This window comes from Rousettus aegyptiacus, unplaced genomic scaffold, assembly GCF_014176215.1.
Source record: "Rousettus aegyptiacus isolate mRouAeg1 unplaced genomic scaffold, mRouAeg1.p scaffold_m13_p_13, whole genome shotgun sequence".
NCBI lineage: Eukaryota > Metazoa > Chordata > Mammalia > Chiroptera > Pteropodidae > Rousettus > Rousettus aegyptiacus.
Genome location: NW_023416288.1, coordinates 77,515,604 through 77,541,945, shown reverse-complemented (window position 1 = coordinate 77,541,945; position 26,342 = coordinate 77,515,604). Strand labels below are relative to the sequence as shown.

Sequence of the window (26,342 nt, the reverse complement as noted above, 5' to 3'; positions counted from 1 at the left end):
GTTCTCTTCATTAGATATAACTTAGAAACAGAATGGGTGAGCACTATCAGAAATATAAGGGAAAGTGATCATTTAACCACATTGATGAGTAAAAAAAAAAATCATAAAATAATTTTTAAATGTTATGTCAAAGAATGTCCTTATTCATAAGAGATGTATTCTGAAGGATTTAAAGGCCAAGTTTCATAATATTTTTTGCTTACTTTCAAATAGTTAAAAATTATACACATAAACACATACATACACAAACATAAATAAATACAGAACAATGTCAAAATTGTTACATCTAGGCAGAGCGTAATTAGAGTTGATTAGACTATTTTTAAACTTTTTTGTTATGTTTAAATTTTTCGTAATAAAATATTAGAGGAAAATAAAATCTGTGACATTGCTCTATGGACCATAATACATGTACACAGTATGGATATGTGACTACCAACTAATTAACATGGAGAATTATTTGAAATATAGATAATGTATTAGAAAGTTATTAAATCACATTGTCATGAAAATGTCAGGCTCCACATAAATTTTCTAAGCAGAGTTTTTTCACATATTTTTTTTTAACCTAGCTGACAAAGGATTCATATTTTTAGGAACTCTCATGTACCCAGTTGATAGCTTTGTATAATACTTTGGATCAGTTTCTACAAACTAGACTCATTATATCAGCAATCGCAGCCACTAAGGCCTGAATACAGAGATTGTTTTGCTACTCCTAAGGCCAAAAGATAAATCCATTTCATACAGAATAAAAAAACAAGGCAAAAACAATTTTTCCTCTAGGCAGTAAGATGCATAACTTAGAATTATAGAACTAGCTAAAAATCATAGACATTAATAATGTCCTCAAACAATCTAAGTTTAATATGAGTTGAAATGTATGTTATTGTTACCAATCAGACATAAAGAGAAATCAGGCCTACAATGAAACTTAAAATTGTTTTAGTCTGATGGAGGACACTGGCAAGCTCCAAGGAGATTGAAAAGGAAGTCCCAGCTATTCATTAATTTTAGTCAGAATTATATCTGTAGGCCTAAAATATTCAAATGTTCACTAATGTCTTAGTAGTAAAAGTTATGAAATCCACCTAATACTGCCCCATTGAGAAGCCCTATTGAAATTGTAGAGTATTTGTTCAATCAAATATGAAACCTTAACTACTCAGGATAAAATATCAGAATGTCCTGGAAAAAAAAAAAAGTAGGAACTGTGAACATTGAAGATGACACAAAAATACAGAACAGAAAGAGAAGAATTAAGGAAAAAACAATCTCTTAGATTAAAAAACAAGAGAAGGAGGAGAAAGAGGAGGAGGAGGAGGAGAAGGAGGAGGAGGAAGAGGAGGAGGAGGAGGAGGAGGAGGGAGGAGGAGGAGGAGGAGGAGGAGGAGGAGGAGGAGGACAACAACAACAACTAATGAGAACATAAAAAGAAGGGCCTGAGAATAAAGACAATGTGAGTTTGGTTAAGGTGAGAGTAGCCACTGTAGAAAAATAGAACAGGGCTACGATAATGAAAAACAATTTAGAAAAATCAAAGTTTCAATAGAAAAAGGAAAAAAAAACCTAAATTATGCTATAGAAAAGGTGTAGGAAAACAGGGCAGTAAAGTCAGGACAATTATCAGGTGTTGGGTTCAAAATATATCTATTAAACACAAATTCTAAACTTGATGTATCGATCCAACAGAACCAAAGCAGATGATCACTGATTCTCATCTTAACGTATAAAAGAAATTATCAATTGGTCAAATAGATAAGGAAAGTAGCAGCAGTGCAATGGTATGAAAGTTGAGGCTGTGGTATAAATAAATTTTGGATTTTGGTTCTCTAATCAAGTAGATTTACATCTATTGGATTAGATTCTAAACTTTAACAAGGATGGCAAACAAGCCAGGATGATATCAAAAATTTTGTTATTACAAGAGCATTACACAAAGAGAAAAAAAAAATGATATCCTTATTTTTTTATTTTGGTTTACACTGAGAAAATAAATACTTTCTGTCCCCACAAAAGGTGGCCCCCAAGTTCGTGTATCATCTCCAGCTCCTGAAAATAATAGTATGAACTATTAATCTTTAACTCTGAATCATCATCTACATTTCAAACCAACAGGCTCATTCATCATATGCATTCACAGGTGCCTCAACATCAAGATCAGCTCACTTCAGTGAAATTAGCAACCGAAAGGAAACCACAGGAGCTACTTAGAATTCCTATGGCCTCCTCCAGGTTGCTCATAAAATGTGTTAGGAAGTATTGTCTCTTCTTCAATTTTTTTGGTAGAGTTTGAGAAGGACAGGTATTAAACCATCTTTGTACATTTGATAGAATTCACTAATGAAGCCACCTGATCCTAAACTTTTACTTTTTGGGAGGTTTTTGATGGTTGTTTCAATTTCCTTACTGTTGATCGATCTATTTAGACTTTCCAGCTTCACTAGTAAATTCTACAAAACATTCAAAGATGATTTAATACTTGTCCTACAGACCAGTATTCCTGATGAATACTGATATAAAAATCCTAAACAAAATACTAGCAAATTGAATACAACAATACACTGAACAGAATACACATCGCAATCAAGTGGAGTTCATTCCAAGGGCACAAGAATGGTTCAATAAATGCAAATCAATCAATGTGATACACCACATAAACAAAATAAAGGATAAGTTATATCATATCGATAGATGCAGAAATAGCATTTGACAAGATACGGCATCCTGTATAATTAAAACACTTATTAAAATGGGTCTTGAAGAAGGCCATATAAAACAAACCCTCAGCTAATATCATACTTACTGGTGAAAAACTGAAAGCTTTTCCTCTAAAATCAGGACCAAGACAAAGATGCCTGCTCTCACCACCCTTATTTGATATAGTATTGCGAGCCTTAGCTAGAGCAAGAGAAAAAAATAAACAGCATCCAAATTGGGAATGAAAAAGTCAAACTGTCACTTTTTGCAAATGACATGATTCTTTATATAGAAAAACCTAAAGACTATCCAAAAAAACTACTAAAGACAATAAAATACAGTAAAATTGCAGGATACAAATCAATGTAGAAAAATCTATTGTGTTCCTATATACTCATAATGAAATTTCAGGAAAAGAAATGGGAAAAAAAATTCCTTTTGTAATTGCTACAAAAGAATAAAATATGTGGGAATAAATTTAAAATATGTGAAGGATCTATACAACGAAAACTACAAGATACTATTAAAAGAATTGAAGAAGACACAAAAAAATGGAAAGATATTCTGTATTGATACATTGGAAGAATCAACATAGTTAAAATGGCAATATTACCCAAAACAATATATAGATTTAATGCAATTCCTATCAAAATCCTAATGGTATTTTTTAAAGAATTAGAACCAAAAAAAAAAAAATCAGATTTGTATGGAATCATAAAAGCCAGAGCAATCCTAAGAAAAAAGAACAAAGCCAGAGGTATCACACTCTCTGGCTTCAAATGATAGTACAAAGCGACAATAGTCAGAACAGCATGGTATTTATTGGCAGAGAAACAGATACACACACCAATGGAACAGAACTGAGAGCCCAGAAATAAATCTATATATATATATATGGGCAAATAATTTTTGACAAGAGTCAAAAACATGTAGTAGAGAAAAGAAAGCTTCTTCAATAAATGGTGCTGAGAAAATTGGAAAGCCACAAGCAAAAGAATGAAACTAGACTGCTATCTGTCACCATACACAAAAATTAACTCAAAATGGATCAAAGACCTAAATATATGACATGAAACAATAAATTGCATAGAAGAAAACATAGGTACTAAACTAATAGACCTTAGTCTTAGAGAAGATTTTATGAATTTGACCTCAAAGGCAAGAGAAGTAAAAGCAAAAATAAATAAATGGAACGATATTAAATAAAATCTTTTGCACAGCAAAAGAAACGATCAACGAAACAAAGAGACAACCTCCTGAATGGAAGAAGATATTTGCAAACAAAGCCTCTGATCAGGGGCTAATATCTGAAATACATAAAGAACTCATACAACTCAACAACAACAAAACAACAATCAAATTAAAAAGTGGACCAAGGACCTGAATCAACATTTCAACATTTTACCCAAGAAGACATACAAATAGCCAACAGGCATATGAAAAGACATTCAACTTCACTAGTTATTAAGAAAATGTAAATCAAAACCACAATAAGATACCACCTCACATCTGTAAGAATGGCTATCATTAACAGGAGGTTGGAGAAGGTTGTAGAGAAAAAGGAACCCTCATCCATTGTTAGTAGGAATGTAAATTGGTACAGCCCCTATGGAAAACAGTATGGAGGTTCCTCAAAACATTAGGTACAGAATTACCATATGATATGAACCAGCAATCCCTCTTCTGGATATCTACCAAAAAACATTTATCTGCAACATTATTCACAGTAGTCAAGACATGGAAACAACTGAAGTGCCCATCAAATGATGATTGGATAAAGAAGATGCGGTACATGTATACAGTGAAATATTACTCAGCCATAAGAAAAGATGAAATACTGCCATTTGTGACAATATGGATGGACCTTGAGATACTCATGCTAAGCAAAATAAGCAGACAGAAAAAGTTGAAAACCACATGATATCACTTACATGTGTGATATAAACCTAAAAGTAACAAATCAACAGGACAAACAAACAGAGACTCATGGACATGGACAACAGACGAGTGGTTACCAGAGAGAGAGGGGGAAAGGGGAGGTAGGTAGAGAAAAATGGGTCAAATATGTGGTGACAGAAAGAAACCTAACTAATAGGTGGTGAATATTCATTGCAAAACATATATGACTTACTGTTGAATTGTACACTTGAAACTTACTGGATTTTGTTAACTGATGTCACCATAATAACAAAGAAAAAAAGAAAAAAGAAATAAGAAAGAAATCGAAAAGAATGAGTTAGAATGGAGTACTTGAGTTCCTTTTTGAAGGGCTTTGATTCCTTTTCCTTCTCTCCTTCTTCTGTGTCCTGTTTCTTCCCTTTTATCCTCCCCTTGTCCTTGCCTTTACCTCTTCTCACAGTGAGGGAGTATGGCCATGCCCATACCAATCTCAGTCTCAATGGTAAGGCTTGTGTGGGCTAAAGATGACCAGAATCAGAGCAGAGTACCTGAATATTCTTTATTACCTGTGTGACCCTGGACAATTTGTTTTATCTCTCTGTGTCTCTCTGTCTTCTCATTTATAATCAAGGAATAATGCATTATATTTGCCCACAAGATTAAACAAATATAGGCAAAGTGCTTAGAAATGGCACTATAAGTGTTGTTAACATCCTCCCATGTTGCATCTCAGTTTCTATCAGAGACTTTCAGGTGCATGTGAAGAGCCTGGCTTAAGCCTTAGCCCTTGGCACCTATAAAGAGTAAAAAAAAAATCACTAGTATAGTTCAGAGGAAAATAAATAATAAAGAAGAAAAAAATGTTCGTTTCTTTTCAATTCTCTCTTCATCCTATATAGAGCACATGAATATTTTTAAAACTATTAAAAATATTTATTAGTTTGTTCCTATGTTTTAAAGTAGCAATAGCTTTACCTGGTCTTTCCATTCTTATAACTTCTGCTCCAAGATCTCCTAAATTCATAGTAGCAAAAGGCCCCGCCAGTACTCTAGAATGTAAACAATGATAAATAATTACCATCTTGTATAAATTCTTATCTTAATAGTCTGTCAACATAGACAAGCTCATATAACAGTAGTAAGAATTAAGATTATTAGAACTGTCCAAAAAATGATTTTATCAGATGTATCAAGAACTTTAAAAAGTATATTTCCTATGATGTAGTAATTCTACTTCCAGAATTCTATCCTAAGAAAGAAATTAAAAGATTTCACAGACAAAGATTTATGTAAAAGAAAGCCTAATTTATAATAGTGAAATATTGAGGGATGATTAAGTATTTGTGACAAATATATAATAAAATAACATCTTATATTTTTATGGGTAAAACTATAATATGATTCAAATTTCTGCTTTTAAAAATTACATATAAATATGCAGATTTGAAAGAAATGCATAAATAGTATACTGTCTTTTAGAATGATAAAATTACAGGAATTTTTTTCTTTCCAAAATTTTGATAATAAGCATATAAGCAACCTGTTAGAATCTAAAATACAAATGAATTTTTTGAGAGAAAATTAAAATTCAATCACTCAAACACAGATAAGCCAATGCAAACTTGTTGGATCCCAAATTTTTGCAACATCAATGGCTTCACATTGTTAGTATCTGGCAAAACATAGAAAATATTTGAAGGGTACTGATTCTAATTTTCAGGAGGAAGAATACAAAATTCTTCATATTATGTTTTAAGTAATCTCTATTACTACTAAAAATGTTATTTCTTTACAGTTTTCCTGCTTTGTATGCAATACAGGTAAATTGACCTTGTCTAATTAATTCAATCTGTAAAATTAAAACATCCAATTCCAGATTATTCCTAATTAATTAAGTCCTCATCTACAGTTAAGAGTGTTTATCTAATGAAAAATAAAAACTGAGAGAGGTAGGAAGGTATAGGCTGAACAGAGAGGATTTTTAGGGCACTGAAAATACTCTAAATGATACTATAATGTAGATATGTCATTATATAGTTTCCAAAGCCAAAGAATGCACAAAACCAAGAGTGAACCCTAATGCAAAATATGGGCTTTGGGTGATTATGATGTGTGACTGTAGGTTCATCAATTGGACCATAAGTACCCTGTCTGTGGTGCAGGATGTTGATCATGGTGGAGGCTGTGGACATGTAGGGATAGGAGATATACTGGAAATCTCTGTACCTTCCTCTCAATTATGCTGTGAACCTAAACCTACTCTAAAAATATACAGTCTTAAAGAAAATAAATTAATTTTCTCTCAAAATTAATTAATTAAATAAATTAAACAAGCAGAAAGTACTAAAAAAGAAAGTTACAACAAAGACCTCTGCATACTTGTTCTACATTTAAGACGAGGAAAAAATGAATTTTAAAAGTGTATTAAACAATTTACAATCATGTGTGTTTACTATTTCTCTTCACCCATCAACTTTATTTTTAAAGTTGATGGGTGAAGAGAAATAGTAAACACACATGATTGTAAATTGTTTAATTTGCTATTTATCCTTTCCTTTCCTCTAACCCCTGGCAATCAATTTCTTTACTGTATCTACAGTTTGCCTTTTCCAGAATATCATATAGTTAAAATTATACATTAGATAACATTTGCAAATTAGTTTATTTCATTTAGCAATATGCATGTAAGCTTCCTTCTTGGCTTAACAGATCATTTCTTTTTAGTGCTGAATAATATTCCATTATCTGAATATACTCCAGTTTATTTATCCAGCTTCCTACTAAAAAACGTCTTGGTTGCTTCTAAGATTTGGCAATTATGAAGAGAGCTGCTATAAACATCATTTGTAGGTTTTTGTGTACACATAGTTTTCAACTCATTTGGGTAAATATCAAGAATCATGATTGCTGAATCATACAGTAACAGCATGTTCAGTTTTCCACTTTTGTCTTCCAAAGTGGCTATACCATTGTGCTTCTGCATTGCATTTTGCAATGAATGAGCATTCCCCAATTCAATCAATACATTTTTTTAAAAATCTCAATATAGCTCCATCAACAGTGGGTTAAGAATGAGGGTTACAAAAGTAATACATTTACATGTACACCATCATAGACTTGAGATGGATCACAAGGGCTACAATGACTGTTAGCTAGGGTGGAGTTCCCCAATCCCTGGGCTGAAGACTGGTACTGGTCCATGGCCTGTTAGAAACCAAACCACATAGCAGGAGGTAAGTGGCGGGCAGGCGAGCAAAGCTTCATATGTATTTACAGCCATTCCTCAGTCTAGCATTACTTCCTCAGCTCCATCGCAGATCATCAGGCATTAGATTCTCATAGGAGCACCGGTCCCTGGTGCCAAAAATGTTGGGGACCACTGAGCTCTAGTAAGGACTATTGAAAGTCCATACAATGGACATTCTCTTCTTGATATAAAATGACTTATCATTTACAATAAGAAATTGTTGTCGCGACAATAGAAAATATGTAAAGTCCACATGACTGGTGCATTATTATCTTGGAAGCATACTTATGCAGGAAAACAAGCTATGCTCAGAAGATAAATTGATGAGCAAAGGGTCAGAAGAAAGTAGGTAGCTAAAACAGTGTATAATGTGGTAGACCGTTACAGCATGGTCTCCACAAATCACATTTCCAGATTGCCGATACCCTTGTATAGCCCTTCTATACCCTTGTATGGCTCTGAGCTTGGACATTTGTCTTGCTTTTGCCAGTGCAACATTAGCAAACAATACTAGCAGAGGCTGGTAAGTGTTTGTACACTAGGGCTTGACTTTTGGGAAGAATCTCAAGATGAAAGAATAGAAAAAAGCTCAGCCATCCCAGTCATTGCAGCTATCCCAGCTGAGGCCCCAGACATGTGGGTGAAGCCATCTTAGAACACCTAGATCTAGCCACATGAGTGAGTTCAGGTGAGTCCAGCAGAAGACCCACAGAACTTTGAGAAAATATAAACCATTGCTGTTTTAAGACACTAATTTTTGAAGTGATTTGTTATGTAGCAATAGATGAAGAGATACAATGGCTTATGGCACAGATAGCCTATTTTGGCAGCCAGAGTGATCCTTTTAAAATGTAAAACATATAATGTAATTTCTCTGCTCAAATTGTTGTTACGGCTTTCCATCAAACTTAGAATTAAATCCAGTATCTTACCACAGCCTACAGGTCCTGCTTGTTCAGGCCCTTGGCTACCTCGCTCCTTAGCATTCTCCCTCTCATTCTTCTCCAGCTACATTAGCCTTCTTGCAGTTTCTTGAACATTCTGAGTACATTTTGTTTTAGGGCCTGTGACAGTAACAAAGATTTACCACTCAGATTACCACTCAGATTAAGCTTCAAAGAAAAGGCTTTCTGTGCCTCTATAAGAAGCATGATTAGCTTACAACTTCCAGTATTAGCTTCATCAATGTCCATCTCAGCTGAGAGAGCACACTATTTCTAGGACAGCCCCTGGTCAAATGATTGAGTAGTCACTCCCTAAACCTGGAACTCTTCCTCCATAAACCTGCATGTTTTGCTCACTTCATTCAAATTTCTGCTCAAATATTACACTCTCAAAGATCTTGCCTGATCATCCTATCTAAAGTAGTACCCCTCTAGGTTCTGGTCAAGATGGTGAAATAGGTAAATGCTCTGCTTGCCTACTCCCAGGACCACATTAAAATTGCAACTAAATGACATAACAGTCAACCTAGAGGACAATCTGAAGACGAGCTGAACAGAAATCCTATAACTGGGGAAATAAAGAAGAGGCTACATCAAGATTGGTAGGAGGAGAAGAGACATGAAAAGGGCTGGACCTACACCCAATATGGTGGTTGAGCATCAGGAGAAAGGGATATCTCGGCTGCAGAGGTCCCTCTGAGGGAGCGAGGAGACCCAGTCCAATAACGGGCTCCTAAACCCAAGGTTTCAGTGCCGAGGAAAAAAATCCCCACAAAATATGGCTGTGAAAATCAGTGGTAATTCCAGTCATCCAAATGAGACAGAAGGCAGCTGAAAACCCAAATATCCCCTTAAAGGGCCAACATACAGATTCACTTGCTCACAGGAGGCTCTCACCCTGGGCTCTAGCAGAGGAATAACAGCTTGGGAGATGCAAAGACATACAGGGAAAGACTGAGTTGTGTGGCTTCAGGATGAGAGCTGGAGGGACAGCCGCCATTGTTCCTGTGTTGAGCACTTCTCTTGTGCACCCTACAGGTGGGCATCATCTTGCCTATGTTGAAACCTCCCCCTACCCAAGGCCAAATCTGAATCTGCACTGACCTCATGAGATCCAATTATTCCACCCTGTAACTCCCTGAGATCCCACCCCTTCTAACTGCAATTGCCAGTGGCAATTTCGTTACTGGAAAATCAGCCGCACTCTGTACTATCTGCAGGAAGCTCCTTTGGCAGCCATCAATAGGCCTCAGCTCTCACATTTTGGGAGACTCTTTCTGTGGTGGAAAACCAGCCCCAGCTCCAGCTGCAGTATTTCTTGAACAAATCTCAGAGGTCTACAGGCCCAACGGAGGCAGTGGCTAGGTTCAGTGTGAGCTGAGACTTTTGCATGTGGCCACAGGCTCAGTACTGGCAACAAATCTTAATCTCCACTAACCTGGTGAACACTACTTGCTCTACCCTGGGGACTCCCTGAGACCTTGCTTCACCCAATTCACATATCTCCTGAAGCCCGTTCAGCTGCTGAGCCTTACAGGTAACTAGCAGGCAGCCTTAGGCCTGAGGGTGCCCTGGGACTTATGCTGAACTGACCGAGACCTGGTAATGGCTCAGGTTTGCTGCATGGCCTCTCCCATATGCCTCTGGGTCCAACACAGGAAGTGACCAACCACAGATAGCTCTATAGCTCCTACCAGGTAGCCCCAGGCAGGTCACAGGCAGTGACTAACCTTAGCCTGCAGGGTAGCCCCGCCTAAGGTACTCCAGAATCAACACACATGGTTGGCATTAGACCTCAACAGAGAACCACCTGATTAGCCCCACAAGGTACACACCCAAAGGGTGGTCTCAACAGGCACATGAGCCTCCTACAGTGAATCCCACTCCTTGGAGTCAGCCCCCATACAGCAGTTCATAACTAGTTGGTGTGGCCAATTCTCACCCATTAAAGTGCCAACAGCAATCAAGCCTCAACTACAACAGGGCACACACAACCCACACAAGGGTCACTCCTGGAGCACGAGGCACAGGTGATCAGGGACAATAATATGCCACTGATCTACACAAGACACCTACCACATAAGGTAACCCAGATAAGACTGAGAGATGTAGCAGATCTACCTAATACATAAAACAAACACAGAGATGCAGCCAAAATGAGAGAACAAGAAATCCTGTCCCACATCAAAGAATAAGAGACTTTCTTAACAAAAAAATAAATAAATAAAATGAAAGCAAGCAACCTACCAAATATGGAATTCAAAACACTGCTTTAAAAGGTGCTCAATGAACTTAGGGGAAGAATAGATCATCTCAGTAACAACTTCGACAAATAGATAGTAAGCATAAAAAAGGACATAGAAACCATAAAGTAGAACCAGTCAGAAATGAAGAATACAATAAATGAAATGAAAAACACACTAGAAGGAATCGACAGTAGATGAGATGAATCAGAGGACTACATCAAACTAAAAAGTTTTTGCACAGCCAAGGAAACCAGTAACAAAACGGAAAGATAACTTACTGAATGTGAAAAGATATTTGCCAATACATCTGATAAGGGGTTAATGTCCAAAATTTATAAAGAACTCATACAACTCAACGCCAAGAAAACAAACAATCCAATTAAAAAATGAGGAAAGGACCTGAACAGGCATTTCTCCTGAGATGACATACGAAGCACCAACAGACATATGAAAAGATGCTCAATGTCATTAATCATCAGAGAAACAAAATTAAAACCACCATGAGATAGCAGCTTGCACCTGTAAGAATGGCTATCATTAGGAAATCAAACAAGTGTCAGCAAGGACGTCAAAAAAAGGGGAATCCTTGTGCACTATTGGTGGGACTGCAATTGATACAGCCATTATAAAAAAATTTGGAAGATCCTCAAAAAATTAAAAATAAAACTACTTATGACCCAGTAATTCCAACCAAAACACTTATTTGAAAAGATATATGTACCCCTCCCTATGTTCACTGCAGCACTATCTACAATAGCCAAGACATGGAAGCAACCTCAGTGCCCATCATAGATGACTGAATAAAGAAGCTGTGAGATATATACACAATGGACTACTACTCAGCCATAAAAAAAAAAAAAATGAAATCCTACCATTTTCAATGACATGGATGGATCTAGAGGGTATTATGCTAAGTGAAATAAGTCAGAAAAAGACAAATACCATATAATTTCACTTATACGTGGAAAATAAGGAATAAAATAAAATGAAAACAGACTCATAGATACAGAGAGCAAATTGGTGATTGCCGGATGGGAGGGGATGTTGGGGAACTGGGTGAAAACGAGAAAGAGATTAAGAAGTACAAATTGGTAGTTACAAGATAGTCACGGAGATGTGAAGTACAGCATAGGGAATACAGTCAAAATATTGTAATAACTATGTACAGTACCAGGTGGGTACTAGACTAAAGGAATCACTTTGTAAAATATATAAATCTCTAACCATTATGCTGAATACCTGAAACTAATAAAAATTATTAAATATCATCCCTAATTGAAAAATAAAATAATAAAATAAAAAAATTAAGCAGCACTCCTCTGAATCTCTACATCTGCTCTTGTTTTCTTTATAACACTTATCGTTACCTACATTACATTATATATTTATTGATTTATTTTATTACTATCTTTCCCACTAAAATGTAATCACAATGAGGGTAGGATTCTGTCTTCAATCCCCATGCCTAGAACAGTGGCTGGCACATGGTGGGCACTCACTAAGAATTAGTTGAGGATCACTCTGGGAGGCAGTGAGAGAAGGAGGAAAGAATCCATAAACTTGACAATTAGTATGACCACTACGATGGAATGAATGTGTGTTGCCCCCAAAATTCATATGTTAAAATCCTAACCCCCACTGTTATGGTATTAGGAGATAGGGCCTTTGAGAGGTAATGAGGTAGAAAACCTATGAATGGAATTAGTGCCCTTATAAAAAGGACCCTTGAGATTTCTCCTACCCCCTTTCCACCATGCAAGGACACAGCAAGAAGTTGGCAGTCCTCAGCCCAAAGAAGACCTCACCATAATCCAACCATGGTTGCACTCTGATCTCAGACTTCCAGCCTTCAGAACTGTGAGAAACAAATTTCTGGTGCTGATAAGTCTGGTATTCTGTCGCAGCAGCCCAAACTAAGATCGTTAAGAGATCAGATACCTCAATGTCAGTTAGCTAATTTTTCTATCATCTGTACAGGGCTTGGATAGGGTGAAAAAGCAGACAGTTAAACAAAGAGACAATGGCAACGCTCTGCCAAAGAAAACCATGGATATTTGAGTGTACAGGCAAGCTTAGCAGCTAGAATGGAAAATAAAATGAGAGGCGAGAAAGCTGAGCAAGAATGGCAGGTAAAAAATCACCAGAGAAAAGTTTCCATCAGTGAGATGGCTAAAGAACAATTTGTATGTGGTACCTCTCCAAAATCACCAAACTGGATTGGTAAAGGCTGGCACAAAAACATGTACCCCTTTTGAGTGGGTCTCCAGATCAAAGAAAAGAGGCTGAGTTGGTGCTGGAACAGAATGAAAAGAACAGGTATGGGCAGAGGACACAGTGAACACTCCTATTAAACAACCTTTATTCCTACTATGTGCTCATTATCCTATGAAGACAGTGATGAAAGGCATCATATCCCTTGCTCAACAAGGACTCCATGGTCTACTGGGGAAAACTCAGACATATCACAACTACAAAGATTAGGGGCACTACCACTAGGTTCCAGTTGTTACTCTATTTACTAACCTCTAACCTTATTCTACTTTGATTTTCCAATTTGTACAATAGGGATAATAATGGTACCTATTTTATAGGATTATTAAAAAATTAAAGGAAACAGTGCCCCATGAACATTTAGTTATGGTGCTCAATAAATGTCAGCTACTGACATTATTTCTATTTTCTCCCAATATTTGCTCCCATGTTCCTTAATTCAGTAAACACAATTCCTACCCATTCAGTTACACAAATCAAAAACCCAACCAAAATCTTTGAATCCTCTCTTCACTTATCCCTCACATTTAATTAAGAACCAATTACGGCACATTCTTTCATGAAAATATCTCTTGGCTCTCTTCTCTTCTGCCACCTTCACTGCCACCACCACAATTCAGGTCACCATCAACTCTCCCCGGAGTTACTCCAACAATCTCCTATTTCCTCTGCCGGTCTCCAATCTTGGCTCTCTTCACAACACTCTCCATAATGCTGCCAAAATTATCTTTTAAAATACAAATAAGTCCAACCTTTTCTACCTTATCTGTTTCTTGTCCTCTTCCCTCTCAGTTATAGCATCATCAACCACTTCAAGATAGAATTGAGAGATCATCTTCTTCACTCCCCATAATCAATGAGCCATCAATTTTCTCTTAAATCTCCTCTATTCCTCCCCAGTTCCCTGGTACTCCCTCAGTTCAGGTTTTCATCATTTTCTATCCCAATTGCCTGCAAAGTCATCTTAACCTAGATCTGCCTAATACCTTGCCTCCACCAATCCATTCTCAATACTACTTCCAGAGTAATGTTCCAAAATGAAAAGCCCATTATGTCATTCTATTTTTATACAACTATTCATTCATGGTCCTTTCCCTCACAGAGCTTATAGTTCATTGTTTTTCCTAAAGTAGCAAATGATGCTATTTATTATTCATGGTTTCTCTCCTGTACACCTTTTCAATTTCAATCTGAAAAAAAAAAAAAAAGAATGACTTACTAGTCATACTTCTTTCAAATCCCTTACTTCTGGGCCTTTGCACATGCTCTTTCTCTACCTGGAATAATCTATACTTCCTCACCTAGACAGGTCCTACCATCTTTCATAATTCAGCCTTCCTTTGAAAGAATTCCTGCTTACCATAGTATCTATGTCTCTATAAATAGCATTTACCTGAATTGCAACTAACTAGTTATTTTCAAGCAAATGATAAACTAAGAAAAAAGATTTTTATTCTGTAGTTACAACATAAATATTAGTGACTGACATGTAGTAAGAGCTCAATAAATGTTTGTAGAAGTAAAGGATGCAGGGAAACAAGAGAGAGGAAAAAGGACATGAGGTCAGTCCTCACATTTTGCCAAAATATATTAACAGTTTGCCATAATGGAACATTGTAAAAAATATTATGTAGTCCCATTGAAACAATATTATAAGTAGGGTTTCTAGGTGACCAAGGTGGATGCTACAGGTTTTTTATAACCTAATCTCAGAAGTGACATACTTACCTTCTACCATATAATCTTAATCACAAAGACCAACCCTGGAGCAGTGTGGAGCACACTACACAGGCTGTGAGTATCTGGAGGTAGGGATCATTATAGCCAACTTAGAAACTGGCTAATAACACTCTCTGTGGTTTTGTTTGTATTTTCCTGATGAGCACTTTCTCATATGCTTGTTGGACAATTTTATACCCCTTTTTAAAACTTTTGCCCATGTTTAATTGGATTCTATTAATGTGTGTACATACCATTATGTACCCTTACCATTCTGGTCATTTAACTCAACACACCGCAACACACATATCATGCTGATAAAGAGAGGCTATTGCGTTTTGTTCCCTACAAAATCGACTTGTCTAACTTCAAATTCAATGCTTCCCACCAACCTATTATTCAACTCCTCTCTTCCCAAAATAGCTATCCCAAATCTTCTTCACTATTGATAAGCAAATCCCTTTCTTCTTGAGTTTCCTTGTCAAATAACCATACTGGGGAAAGAATTTTATCAATCCAAGACAAAATAACTAAAGAAACTGATAGTCAGGGGCCATCCATATATAAATATCCAGGCATATCATTCTATATTGAAACTCACAATTTAAAAAGCCTATTTTAGTATGCTAGGGTTGCCATAACAAAATATCACAGACAAGTGCCTTAAATAAGAGAAATTATTTTCTCACAGTTCTGGAGGCTAGAAATCCAAGATCAAGGTGTCAATAAGTTTGGTTTCTCCTGAGGCCTCTCTTCTTGGTTTACAGATAGCCACCTTCTTACTGCCTCTTTATATGGTCATCCCTCTGTGCCCTATGTCCCTGGTATCTTTTTCTATAAGTCCTAATTTCTTCAGTCGGGTTGAATTAGGGCCCACCCTCACAGCCTCATTTTAACTTAATTATCACTTTAAAGCCTGATCTCCAAAAACAATGACATTCTGAGGTACTGTGGTTAGGACTTCAACATATGAATGGGGCGGGGGGGGGGGGGGGACGGGGAAGGGAGACACCTATAACATGCTCTACCTACATACACCATTTTCAATCAGCATTTTAATGCCCATGTTTTATCATAAAAGAGAACAGCCAAAAACCAAGAAAATATAGAGAAATCCCTGATGGAAAGAGAAAAACTAAAACAAATATGAAAAAGAAACTCAGATAAAACAGAGGTAAAGCAGGTAAAAGAATTCTGTTTAATGATCATTATGATTCCATTGATACAACATTCTGGAAAAGGCTACTGATGAAATAGGAAACATATCAAAGCTCACAGAGACTGAGGATAGAGGGAATGACTACAAATTTTCATTTAATTATGGTGATGGTTGCATAACTCTGTGTTGTCCAAACTCATAGAATTATACAGAACTATATGGTAATGTGGGGGCTCCCCAGCCCAGGAAAAAAGAGAATTTACTGTATACAAATTTAAACACCTTAAAAAAAGAAAACTGTTATTGATATACACAGAAACATGAAGATTTTCACCCATAAAACAAATACTTTTTTTAAAAAAAAAGAATATTCAGAGAGAAAGAAGATGGCAGACTAGGTAAAAGCAGGGTTCTCCTCCTGCCAGGTCCGCACTGAAATTACAACCAAATTATAAAATAATCAACATGGAGAATTACCTGAAGTCAAGCTGATCATAACACCAACGTCTGATAACATGAAGGAGCTACATCGAAGCCGGTAGGAGGGTCAAAGCCACAAATTTGGGCTGGACCCAGACCCACAGGTGGTGGAGGATCACCAGGAGGGAGAGCAAGGCTGCAAAGGCTCTCTCAAAGAAGAGGGGGGTCCTGGTCTGATGTGGGGGCTCCCTAGCCCAGGGAAGAAGAGATTCCAATAACTCTGACTATAAAAAGCAGTGGAGATTCCAGCCGTCTGGGTGAGATGGAAGGAGCCTAAAACCCTAGACATCCCTTTAAAGGGCCCACACTCAGGTTTTCTGACCTGCGGACACTCACCCGGACACCAGTGATGGTTCAGAGGCTCGCCTGGGATCCATATCGAGAAAGTCTACATTACCAGGGGCCAGAATGCAGGCTCGAAGGGCAACCACCATTTGCCTTAGTCTGGACCCCCTACCAGGCAATCTACAGACCCCTCCCACAGGGCCATTAGGAAGCGCTGGCCTGAGGGGATCAGCTCACCCCACCTAACCTGCAGGTTATCAGGGATTTTTGTTGCTAGATGGCTGCCAAGCTCTGCGCCCATTCAGGGCCAAGCATTCATAGCTGGCAGCTAGCACTGTGAGCCACATTTCCAAGATAGTTTCAGGCAGATCACAGCTGCCAATGTGATCTTGGGCAGATCCTGGGAATCTGTGGGCCAGTCCCAGACAGCAACTGGTCTTGCTGTGATCTGGGACTTCTGTGGGAATGCACAAACGGTTAACAAAGTTGAAGCAAGACTGAGGCTATATTGATCTGACTACCACTGTCTCTCTGAGACCTTTCCGCACCCTACCCACAAATTGTCCCAGGCAGCCCATTGACAGTGAACTGTCACAGCCCTTCCCTTCCACAACCCATCTCCTAATCCACACAAGCAACAAACTTTGGCTAGCACAGGGTGGGCACTGCACAGAAATCAGTGGCAAACAGACCTCTGCTGCCTGCAACAGTTGCAATTGTGTGTCAGGAAATCGAAGGGGTCTGTGGGACCGCCCCAGATGGCAGCTGTTCTCTCTGTGATCTGTGGCTACAGTGGGAATTCCCGGGCACAGAAGTTGCAGCAAAATAGGCTGTATTGGCCTGATGGCCCTTGTCTCCCCGAGATCCCATTTCACCCAAGCCACAAAGTACCTGCAACCCATTTGAGAGAGAAGAGGAGGCATGTGAAAGTAAAAAAAGATGCAAAGAAAAGGGCCTGCAGAAATTACCTACTCAGTCGGTTAAAACTGCTCTCTTCCCCCATTCTGCCCTATGCTCTTCAGTTAACATGTTTTCCACAGCTGCATACCCCACCTCAAGGATTCTCTAGCCCCTTCTCTATCTCTGTTACTGTGTAGGACTGTCAAGACTGTGGAACTGTTTGTTGTGTTACAGCGAGAGCTCGGCCTTTGGATAAGGAATCCGCTGAGCAGGCCCCAACATCAATGAATGCTGCTCCCTGTCTGTAAGCCTAGGAGTCCCATATTTCTGTTCAAGAATCTAATAAAGGTGCTAATAACACCAAGGTCTCAAACTCTATAAAACAAACAACCTGTAAGACCAAGGGTCTGGAAATCCCTCCCCTGCAGCCCCCAGCCCAAAACTCCCCCTCCCCACTCTAAGTAAGGAGGGACATGTAAAATCTCAAAGTAATCATGAGCCCCTTGCATGGACATTGCAAGGATATATAAGCTGTAAGAAATCTAACCAAGGGGAGATTATGCTTTGGGTCTGTTGAATGCCGCATACTCTCCGCCGGCAATAAATTCTCCTTCCTCCAAACAAAGTTGTCTGAGCATCTGAATTTCTCCATTGGGTGTCACTTCCTGCAACACACTGACAGGCAGCCTCCCATACCCTGCTTGGCTCTGGGGCTGTGTGGTCTGCGCAGGCAACAGACCATGGCTAGCACCTTGAGCACATTTCAGAAAAAACAGTTGTAGGCAGACCATTGCTGCCTGTACGAGCTGCAATATCTCAAGAGCATTGCAGAGGTCTGTATTGGCCTGACAGCCCTTGACTCCCTGAGTTCCTACCCCATCCAATACACAACATGACTGCAGCACATAGACAGACAGCTGCCCCTGCCCTGCGGTGACGCATTCAGGCCTGACGTAGGCAACAGCTGACCTTGCTATGATTGGAAACTTTTACAGGAGACATAGAGACAGTGTTAGCATGCAAAGTGACACCTCAGAGGTGGGGGAAATTTACTCAATAGATCCAAGAGACTCCCGGGATCCCTGCACCACCCAACATGCATATCGCCTAAAGGCTCATCCAGTTTCAGAGACTTATGGGCAACTGACAAGCAGCATCAAATCTGGAGGAGCACTGGTTCCCCTTCTAAACTGCCTTAGGTCAGGGTAGGTCAGGGACAAAGGAAAACCAACTACTGCCTACAGCGTTGTCTTTTCCACTTACCTATAGATCCAGCATAGGCAACAACCATCTGCAGATCACTTTGTAGTTCTGACCCAGGTAGCCCTGAATAATCAAAAGCAATAGCTAATCTTTGGCTACGGGGTAGCCCCTCCCAAGGGGCCACAAAACCAACACACCCAGAGGTTGGCATCAGACCACAACAGAGCAACTCCTGACTAGCCCGATAAGCGGTTCACACAAAGGGTGGTTGCAACAAGTACACAAGCCTGCTAGGGCAAATCCCACTCAGTGGGGGTCAGGCCTCACACGGCAACTCTTACTCTGTGGGTGCAGCCAATTCCCACAATTAGCCGGAGTGTTAATCCCATCCACTGATGCACTAACAACAATAAAGGCTTGGCGAAAACAGAAGATCACACACAACCCACACAAAGATCAAGTGTAGAGCCCCCAGCACAGGTGATCAGGTAGAGTGTACCACTGGGCCACACAGGACATCTTCCACATTAGGCCATCTGGCCAAAACTGAGAAATGAAAAAATATTCCTGATGCATAGAAATGAACACAGAGAGGCTAATAAAATGAGAAAACAAAGAAACATGCCACAAATGAAACAATAGGAGAAAACTCCACAAAATAAGCTATGTGAAATGGAGGCAAGCAACTTACCAGAGACAGAGTTCAAAATAATGGTCATAAGGATGCTCAATGAACTTATGGGGAAAATGGATGAGCACAATAAGAACATCGACAGAGAGATAGTAAGCATTAAAAAAGAACATAAAAACCTTTAAAAAGAACCAGACAGAAATGAAAAGTAAAAAAACTGAAATGAAGAATACACTAGAAGGATTCAACAGTAGATTGGATGAAGCAGAAGACTGAATCAGTGAATTGGAAGACGAAGTAGCTGAATATCCAATCAGAACAACAAAAAGAAAAAAGAATTTTAAAAAGTGAGGATAGTTTAAGAGACCTCTGGGACAACATGAAGTTTAGCAATATCCCAATCATAGGAATACCTGAAGGGGAAGACAGAGAGCAAGGGATTGAAAATCTATTTGAAGAAATAATGACAGAAAACTTCCCTAACCTGGAGAAGGAATTAGACATACAAGTTCAGGAAGCACAGAGTCCCAAACAAGAGGAATTCAAACAGACCTACACGGACACACATCATATTTAAAATGCCAAAGGTTAAAGACAAAGAGAGAACCTTCAAAGCAGCAAGAGAAAGGCAGCTAGTTACTTACAAGGGTACTCCCATAAGAATGTATGCTGATTTTTCAATGGAAACTTTGCAGGCCAGAAGGGACGTCCAAGAAATATTCAAATTTATGAAAAACTAGAATCTACAACCACAAATACTCTACCCAGCAAAGCTTTCGATTAAAATGGAAGGTGAGATAAAGAGCTTCCTAAACAGGTAAAAGCTTAAGGAATTCATCACCAACAAGCCAGTATTACAAGAAATGTTAAAGGGACTTCTGTAAAAAGAGAAGGGGTAAAAAAAAAAAATGGAAATAACAAATGCAAATAATAAAATGGCAGTAACGATGTACCTATCAGTAATCACTTTAAATGTAAATGGGTTAAATGCTCCAATTAAAAGAAGTAGGGTAGCTGAATGAATGAAAAAACAAGACCCATGCATATGCTATCTACAAGAGACTCATTTCAGATCAAATGACACTCACAGACTAAAAGTAAAGGGACGGAAAAAGGTATTTCATGCAAACAGAAATGAAAAAAGAAGCCAGGGTAGCGATACTTATGTCACATAAAATAGACTTTAAAACAAAAGCTATAAGAACAAAAAAGAGTATTAATAATGATAAAGGGATCGATGAATCAAGAGGACATAACCCTAGTAAACATATACACACCGAACACAGGAGCACTTACGTACATAAAGCAATTATTGATTGATATAAAAGATCAACAGTAATACACTCATAGTAGGAGACTTTAACACCCCATTGACACCAATGCACAGATCTTCCAGGCATAGAATCAACAAGGAAATAATGGGTCTAAAAGATACGCTAGACCAAGTAAATTTCATAGATATTTTCAGAGCATTTTACCCCAAAGCAGCAAAATATACATTCTTCTCAAGTGCACATGGAACATTTTCTAGGATAGACCACATGTTAGGACACAAAACAAGTCTCAATAAATTTAAGAAGACTGAAATCATATCAACCATCTTCTCTGATCACAATGGTATGAATCTAGAAATCAACTACAAGGAAAAAAAACTGGAAAATACACAAACACATGTAGGCTAAATAACATGCTACTAAACAATGAATGGGTTATTAATAAGAAGAAATCAAAAGACACCTAGAGACATATGAAAATGAAAACACAACGATTCAAAATCTATGGGACACAGAGAAAGTAGTCCTGCGATGGAAATTCATAGCAATACAGGCCTACCTCAAGAAACAAGAAAAAGCTGAAATAAACAATCTACCCTTACACTTAAAAGAACTAGAAAAAGTACAGCAAACAAAGCCCAAAGTGAATAGAAGGAAGGAAATAATAAAGATCAGAGCAGAAATAAATGAAATAGAACCTAAAAAAAAAAAATACAAAAGATTAATGAAACCAAGAGCTAGTTCTTTAAAAGGATAAACAAAATTGACAGACCCTTAGCCAGATTCACCAAGGAAAAAAGGGCGAGGACTCAGATAAATAAAACAAGAAATGAAAAAGGAGAAATAACTACAGACTCCACAGAAATACAAGGATCATAAGAAAATACTATTAGCAATTATATGCCAACAAATTGAACAATCTGGGAGAAATGGACACATTCCTAGAAACATACAATCTCCCAAGACTGAGTCAAGAAGAAACAAAGTCTAAATTGATTACCACCAATGAAATAGAATCAGTAATCAAATACCTTCCTAAAAACAAAAGTCCTGGACCAGATGACTTCATAGGCCAATTTTATCAAATATTCAAAGAAGAATTAACTCCTATTCTTCTCAAATTATTCCAAAAAATTAAAGAAAAGGGACGTCTCTCTAACTCTTTTTAATGAGGCCACCATAACCTTAATTCCAAAACCAAAGACATTACAAAGAAAGAAAACTATAGGCTGATATCTCTTATGAACATTGATGCAAAAACCCTCAACAAAATATTAGCAAACCGAATTCAGCAATACATTAAAATATCATACTCCATGATCAAGCTGGATTTACGCCTGGGATGCAAAGTTGGTAAAATATCCAGAAATCAATTAATGTGATGCACCACATTAACAAATCAAAAGATAAAAACCATATAATCATGTCAATACATGCAGAAAAAGCATTCGACAAAACCCAGCATCCATTTATGATAAAAACCCTCAGCAAAGTGGGAACAGAGGGAACATACCTCAACATAATAAAAGCCATTTATGACAAACCTACAGTTAACATCATACTCAATGGAGAAAAGCTAAAAGCATTTTCCTTAAGATCAGGAACAAGACAAGGATGCTCACCATTCCCCTTCAACATTGTATTGGAAGTCTTAGCCACAGCAATAAAACAAGAAAGAGAAATAAAAGGCAACCAGATCCGAAAGGAAGAAGTAAAACTCTCCATTACTTGCTGATGACATGATACTGTATAAAAGAACCCTAAAGATTCTACCAAAAAACCGTTAGAATTGATCAATGAATTCAGTAAAATAGCAGGTTACAAAATTAATATTCATAAGTCGGTGGTATTTTTATACACCAATGATGAACTTTTGGAAAAATAAATTAAGAAAACAATCCCATTTACGACTGCATCGAAACTATAAAATACCTGGGAATCGAATTAACCAAGGAAGTAAAACACCTGTTCTCAGAAAACTATGTCATTGAAAAAAGAAAGTCAAGAAGATACAAACAAATGGAAGCATGTGCCGTGCCCATTTGTAGGAAGAATCGACATCATTAAAAAGGCCATACTATCCAAAGCAATCTATGGATTTAATACAGTCCCTATCTAAAAACCAAAGGCATTTTTCAGAGAGCTAGAACAAATAATCCTAAAATTTATATAGAACCATAAAAGACCCCAAATAGCCATGGCAATCTTGACAATGAAGAACAAAGTTGGAGGTACCACACTACCTGATATCAAAGTATACTATAAGCCTACAGTAATCAAAACAGCATGAAATTGGCATAAAAACAGATACATTGATCAATGGAACAGAAATAGAGAGCCCAGAAAGAAATCCACGCTTATCCGCTCAGTTAATATATGACAAAGGAGGCAAGAATATACAATGGGGTAAAGAGAGTCTTTTCAATAAATGGTGTTGGGAAAATTGGACAGAAACAAAAGGAAGAATGACTGCAAAAGGAAGAAAGTTGTTGATCTTCTTACACCATATACAAGAATAGACTCAAAATGGATTAAATATTTAAATGTAAGACCCGAAACCATAAAACTTCTAGAAGAAAACACAGGCAGTAAACTCTCTGATATTGCTAACGGTAATTTCTTTTTAGATATATCTCCTTGGGCAAGGGCAACAAAAGAAAAAATAAACAAATGAGGCTACATTAAACTAAAAAGGTTTTCTACAGAAAAGGAAACCACCAACAAAACAAAAAGACAACCAACTGTTTGGGAGAAGATATTCGCTAATGATACACATCAAAGGTTAATATCCAAACTACATAAAGAATTCATACAACTCAACAACAACAAAATCCAATTAAAAAATAGGCAGAAGACCTGAACAGACATTTCTCCAAAGAGGACATACAGAGGCCAATAGACATATGAAAAGATAATCAAGGCCACTAATCATCAGAAAAATGTAAATTAAAACCACAATGAGATATCACCTCACACATGACAGAATGGTATCAATAAAACAAAGAACAAGTATTGGAGAGGATGTGGAGAAAAGGGAACTCTCATACACTGTTGGTGGGATTGCAAATTGGTACAGCCACTATGGAAAACAGTCTGGAGAGTTCTCAAAAAATTAAAAAGGGATATACCTTTTGACCCAGCAATTGTACTTCTGGGTATTTATCCAACAAAAACTGAAACAATAATTTGTAAAGATCTGTGTACCCCTATGTTCATGGCAGCAATTTACAATAGCCAAGATATGGAAGAAATCTAAGTGCCCAACAACAGACAACTGGGTAAAGAAGTTATGGTTTACATATACAATGGAATATTACTAATCCATTAAAAAAATGAAATCTTACCATCTGCAATGACATGGATAGACCCAGAAGTTATTAAGCTAAGTGAAATAAATCAGAGAAAGATAAATATCATATGATTTCAATCACATGTGGAACCTAAGGAACAAAAAGAACAAACTAATCAAAAACAGACTTACAAATATAGAGGACAATGTGGTGATGGGCCGGAGGGAAGGGGGGTTGGGAGGCTGGGAGAATGGGGTGAAGGGTTAAAGAAGTATGAATTAGTAGTTGATAGTTGGTCAAAGGGGATGGGGAGCACAGCATAGGGAATGCGGTTAGCATTAATGTAATGGCGAGGCAGAGAGCCAGAGGAAAGAAAGAGTAATTAGGGGGATCATTTTATAAACTAATTAAATGTCTAACCAATGTACTGTATACTTGAAACTAATGAAATAAATTTTTTAAAAAAATAAGAAGCCCCCAAAATTTTTTCAAATGTATTTATTTCCCTCTTTTTCTAATGCAAGTTCATATGTATAGAAGATAGCAAGCTATCACTACAGAGAAGTGTAAGCCAACTAAAAGGACAATTTACAATATATTACTCAATTCTGAAAATAATTTACCAGTTATAAAAAAATTAATAAAGATAATTTTGGTTCCCATTCATTTTTCTGCTCCCTTCTCGCCATGAAAAGTAGATTGGTTGGTGATATAAAAGGGACAACAGATGGAATCAGTGACGAATATGATGTGACCCATTCGTTCACTTAATAAATATTTGAGTGCCCAATTTAGTACCAGGCATTAAGCTAAGCACCAAAGACAATGTCCAGAGAGGTGAATTTTGTGCCAGAACAGAAATATATAATAAAGAGGATAACTAGGGTCCTCAGTCCTTAATTGCATCACAAATTGAAGACACTATTCTGCTTTGATTCTACAACTTGCTTGTAAAGGTGAAATTTGCTGAACTGAATTGCCTCAGAATAACAACAACAACAAAAAAAACCTGTGGCTCTCCATTCATCAAAGAGGATGGAGGCAGAGAAGACATCAAGCTCTTCAGTCAGGCATATCACAAAACATGTCAAAGACATATGGAATGGCAGTTGCAAGAATGTGTATAGACTGAAAAAGCACAGGTCCAGAATACCCATAAGGCTAAGACTGAATGGGTCCTAAAGTTCTTTAGGATTCTGTTTCTTACAAGCTGATTTCAGAACTGCGTAACTATCATTCCCAAATTCTGAAAGAGTAATGAACGTTCCATAAAATTGTAGTAAACCTAAATTTCAAATTCTAAAATTATCAGGCAGCTGTCTGGTACAAATGCGTGTTTTACATTAAGTGTCATTCTTGAATTATCACATTTTTCTTATAAATTAAAAGTCTGTGAAAGAATCAAGATTTTAAGAGCTTTGGCTAAATACTACTCTCTTTGAAAATCAGTAACCCTGATTCCTAGCCAGCTTTCTAACCTGCTCATCCAAGGAAGGGAGTAAAGTCCGGCATTTGCTAGCACAGCCTCTCTCTCAAGTTAAAGATGCAGTCTGAACTCCCTTCTGAAATGCGGCCAGGTGTAAATTTTTAAAGATTTTTAAACTTGGGGGACGCGAGGGTAGGGTTAACCAAGAAAAGTGAGACCTCTGCCAGTAGGACTGCATGCGGGGTCGGACCCGCAGGAGCGAGCTGCCGGGCCTGGACGCCCGGCAGGGTGATCCCAGGGCGGCGGGAGAGCGGGGCGAGGCCAGCAGTGAGGCCACGGAACCAGGGCGCGTGGAGATGGAAAAACCAAGCGCAGGCTGCCGGAGCAGCAGAAACGTGAGGACATTTCGGGAGCTCTACTTAGGGCACCTCATGTGGTAGGAGGCTGTGGCTGGGATCCCCTTTGCCGCACGGAGCGAGTCTCGGGGGGTACCTGACTTGGGGGACCCGTCCACAGCTCCCTCCTGCCGCCTGGGCCCGAGAGAAGGCCGGTTCTCCGCGGAGCTGCGACCCTCGCCACTGTCGCCAGCATCGCATGCTTCTCAGACATCCTGGGTCACCGGTTGAGCACAGAACACACCGCGCGAGCGGCCCGCAGCCGCTGGGGGT

The 26,342-nt window shown here is 38.1% G+C and overlaps 1 protein-coding gene across 2 annotated transcripts; it reads right to left on the bottom strand.

The window, feature by feature from the left end:
• Positions 1–1,410: 1,410 nt before the first annotated feature.
• Positions 1,411–26,342, bottom strand: SUGCT (succinyl-CoA:glutarate-CoA transferase). Of its 2 annotated transcripts, XM_016148526.2 has the most exons (3): positions 26,167–26,342; positions 5,575–5,648; positions 1,411–2,052 (listed from the first exon to the last, which is right to left on the bottom strand). In XM_016148526.2, exons 1-3 carry the CDS (start codon positions 26,268–26,270, stop codon positions 1,922–1,924), a joined length of 309 nt encoding a protein of 102 aa, XP_016004012.2. In that variant the 5' UTR covers positions 26,271–26,342; the 3' UTR covers positions 1,411–1,921. The 2 variants fall into 2 exon arrangements, 1 of the variants encoding a protein (XP_016004012.2); XR_004954080.1 differs by lacking the exons at positions 1,411–2,052; positions 26,167–26,342 and adding an exon at positions 8,779–11,697 and having other exon boundaries at positions 4,694–5,648.

Bases quoted from the DNA above. Each gene is read 5' to 3' on its own strand.
- SUGCT (XM_016148526.2), bottom strand. From the start codon at position 26,270: ATGCGATGCTGGCGACAGTGGCGAGGGTCGCAGCTCCGCGGAGAACCG. The intron at 5,649-26,166 runs GTACCCCCCGAG...TTTACATTCTAG, and splicing joins GGACGGGTCCCCCAAGTCAG to AGTACTGGCGGGGCCTTTTG. The intron at 2,053-5,574 runs GTAAAGCTATTG...TATTATTTTCAG, and splicing joins TATAAGAATGGAAAGACCAG to GAGCTGGAGATGATACACGA.